The following is a 1,657-nucleotide window of genomic DNA, read 5'->3' as shown; positions in this document are numbered from 1 at the left end:
CTATACTACTACTTGCATGCAGGCTATCAAATTGAAGTTCCTAATGAGATTTGTGGATATTTTCAGGTGACAGTCGTGTGAATGAGCAACCTGGCTTGACTGCTATTCATACTATCTGGATGCGTGAACACAATCGCGTTGCTCGCCAACTAAAGGCTCTAAACCCGTCGTGGAACGATGAAACGGTGTTCCAAGAGGCTAGAAGATTTGTGGTGGCCGAGATGCAGCATATCACATACAACGAATGGTTACCCATTATCGTCGGTGAGATATTTTGTATTTTTCTTCCGTATCCGGAAATACATACAAATCATGTTTGGCGCTGTAGAGGCTAATTTGCAGAATCTATTACATGATATTACTGCCAATGTAAATTCAGTTTTATGATTGTACTAATACTAAAGCAACACTATGAAAAGATAAAACTGAAAACCGAAAGTGCTTTTTACCATGCCTTTTACAGGTCCAGCTTTCATGGAGTCATTTGGCATAAATGTACGAACAAACGGTTACAGCTTTGACTATAATCCCAACTTCAATCCCAACATGAACAACGAATTTGCCACCTCCGCCTTCCGGTTTGGCCACACCTTGGTAAATGGAAACCTTAGGTGAGGAATAGAAGATTATTATTTTCTGATGGGATGTGCTTCATGTTTTCCTGTTCATCTTAATAAAATTAAACCATTAACTCATGTATCAATTGTCAATTTTTTTTTTTTTTAACATTTAAATGAGTCTGCCTGTTGAAACTAACCGCATTCCCTGCCTTTCAATCCAAGGATCTTTGGCCCTGACGGAAGTGTGAGTACCATCCAGCTCCGCGACCACTTCCGGTCTCCCCATTTCATTCAGCAACCAGGTATGCTGGACGCCATTACACGAAGCTTCTTGCAACTACCAATCCAGAAATTCGACAGTTTTATTACACAAGATTTGTCAAACCATCTGTTCCAGGTTTGTATGAGTTAATGTGTAGAACTGTGGATATAGAAAATAAAGATGTCTGTGCCCAAGCGGTAAATAGCAAATGTCGGGATATATGTAGTTTTAAATGGATTATAAATCCCACTCCATACTGCGTTGCAGTGAAGATGATTACCACATTTTCTTTCTCAAAGTACATTTGATAGTCTGATAATTTTTGCAACCACTCGCAGACACCTAGAGTAAACTTCGGGATGGATCTGATGAGTCTAAACATCCATCGCGGCCGTGACCATGCCATTGCTACGTACAATGACATGCGACAGATCTGTGGCCTCAGGCGAGCACAATCATTCGATGACCTTACGGACCAGATCCCTGGTGGGGTTAGTAGCTTCCTTCTGTGTGAATGGTCCAGTCATAAGAAATATGAAATGGTTGTATCAAATGTGACAGTTATTTTTAAGTACATAATTCTTTTCAGTTCATCATTTCTTCCTTTCAACAATGCAGATTGTGCAGAACCTTCGTCGTGTTTACCAACATGTAGATGACATCGACTTCTTTGTGGGTGGCATATCCGAGCGGCCTGTTTCAGGCGGCATCCTTGGCTGGACCTTCCTGTGCGTGGTTGGTGACCAGTTCGCCAGATTGAAGAAGGGAGACCGATACTTCTACGATCTCGGGGGGCAACCCGGCTCGTTCTCTGAACGTAAGCCTTCACAGACAT

General features: G+C 41.9%; 1 protein-coding gene across 1 annotated transcript in view; it reads left to right on the top strand.

The window, feature by feature from the left end:
- The window catches only part of LOC119593861 (chorion peroxidase-like), a gene marked incomplete at its 5' end in the record, with an annotated part of 4,826 nt that overhangs the window by 2,370 nt on the left and 799 nt on the right, over positions 1-1,657 (top strand). Inside the window, 5 exon segments of the mRNA XM_037942891.1 lie at positions 67-264; positions 464-611; positions 783-957; positions 1,161-1,313; positions 1,441-1,639. Coding sequence (XP_037798819.1) covers positions 67-264; positions 464-611; positions 783-957; positions 1,161-1,313; positions 1,441-1,639 — 873 coding nt within the window.

Source organism: Penaeus monodon, chromosome 32 (genome assembly GCF_015228065.2).
Source record: "Penaeus monodon isolate SGIC_2016 chromosome 32, NSTDA_Pmon_1, whole genome shotgun sequence".
In the NCBI taxonomy this organism is placed as follows: domain Eukaryota; kingdom Metazoa; phylum Arthropoda; class Malacostraca; order Decapoda; family Penaeidae; genus Penaeus; species Penaeus monodon.
The sequence above is the reverse complement of the archived record's forward strand: the minus strand, read 5'-3'. Positions and strand labels throughout refer to the sequence as shown.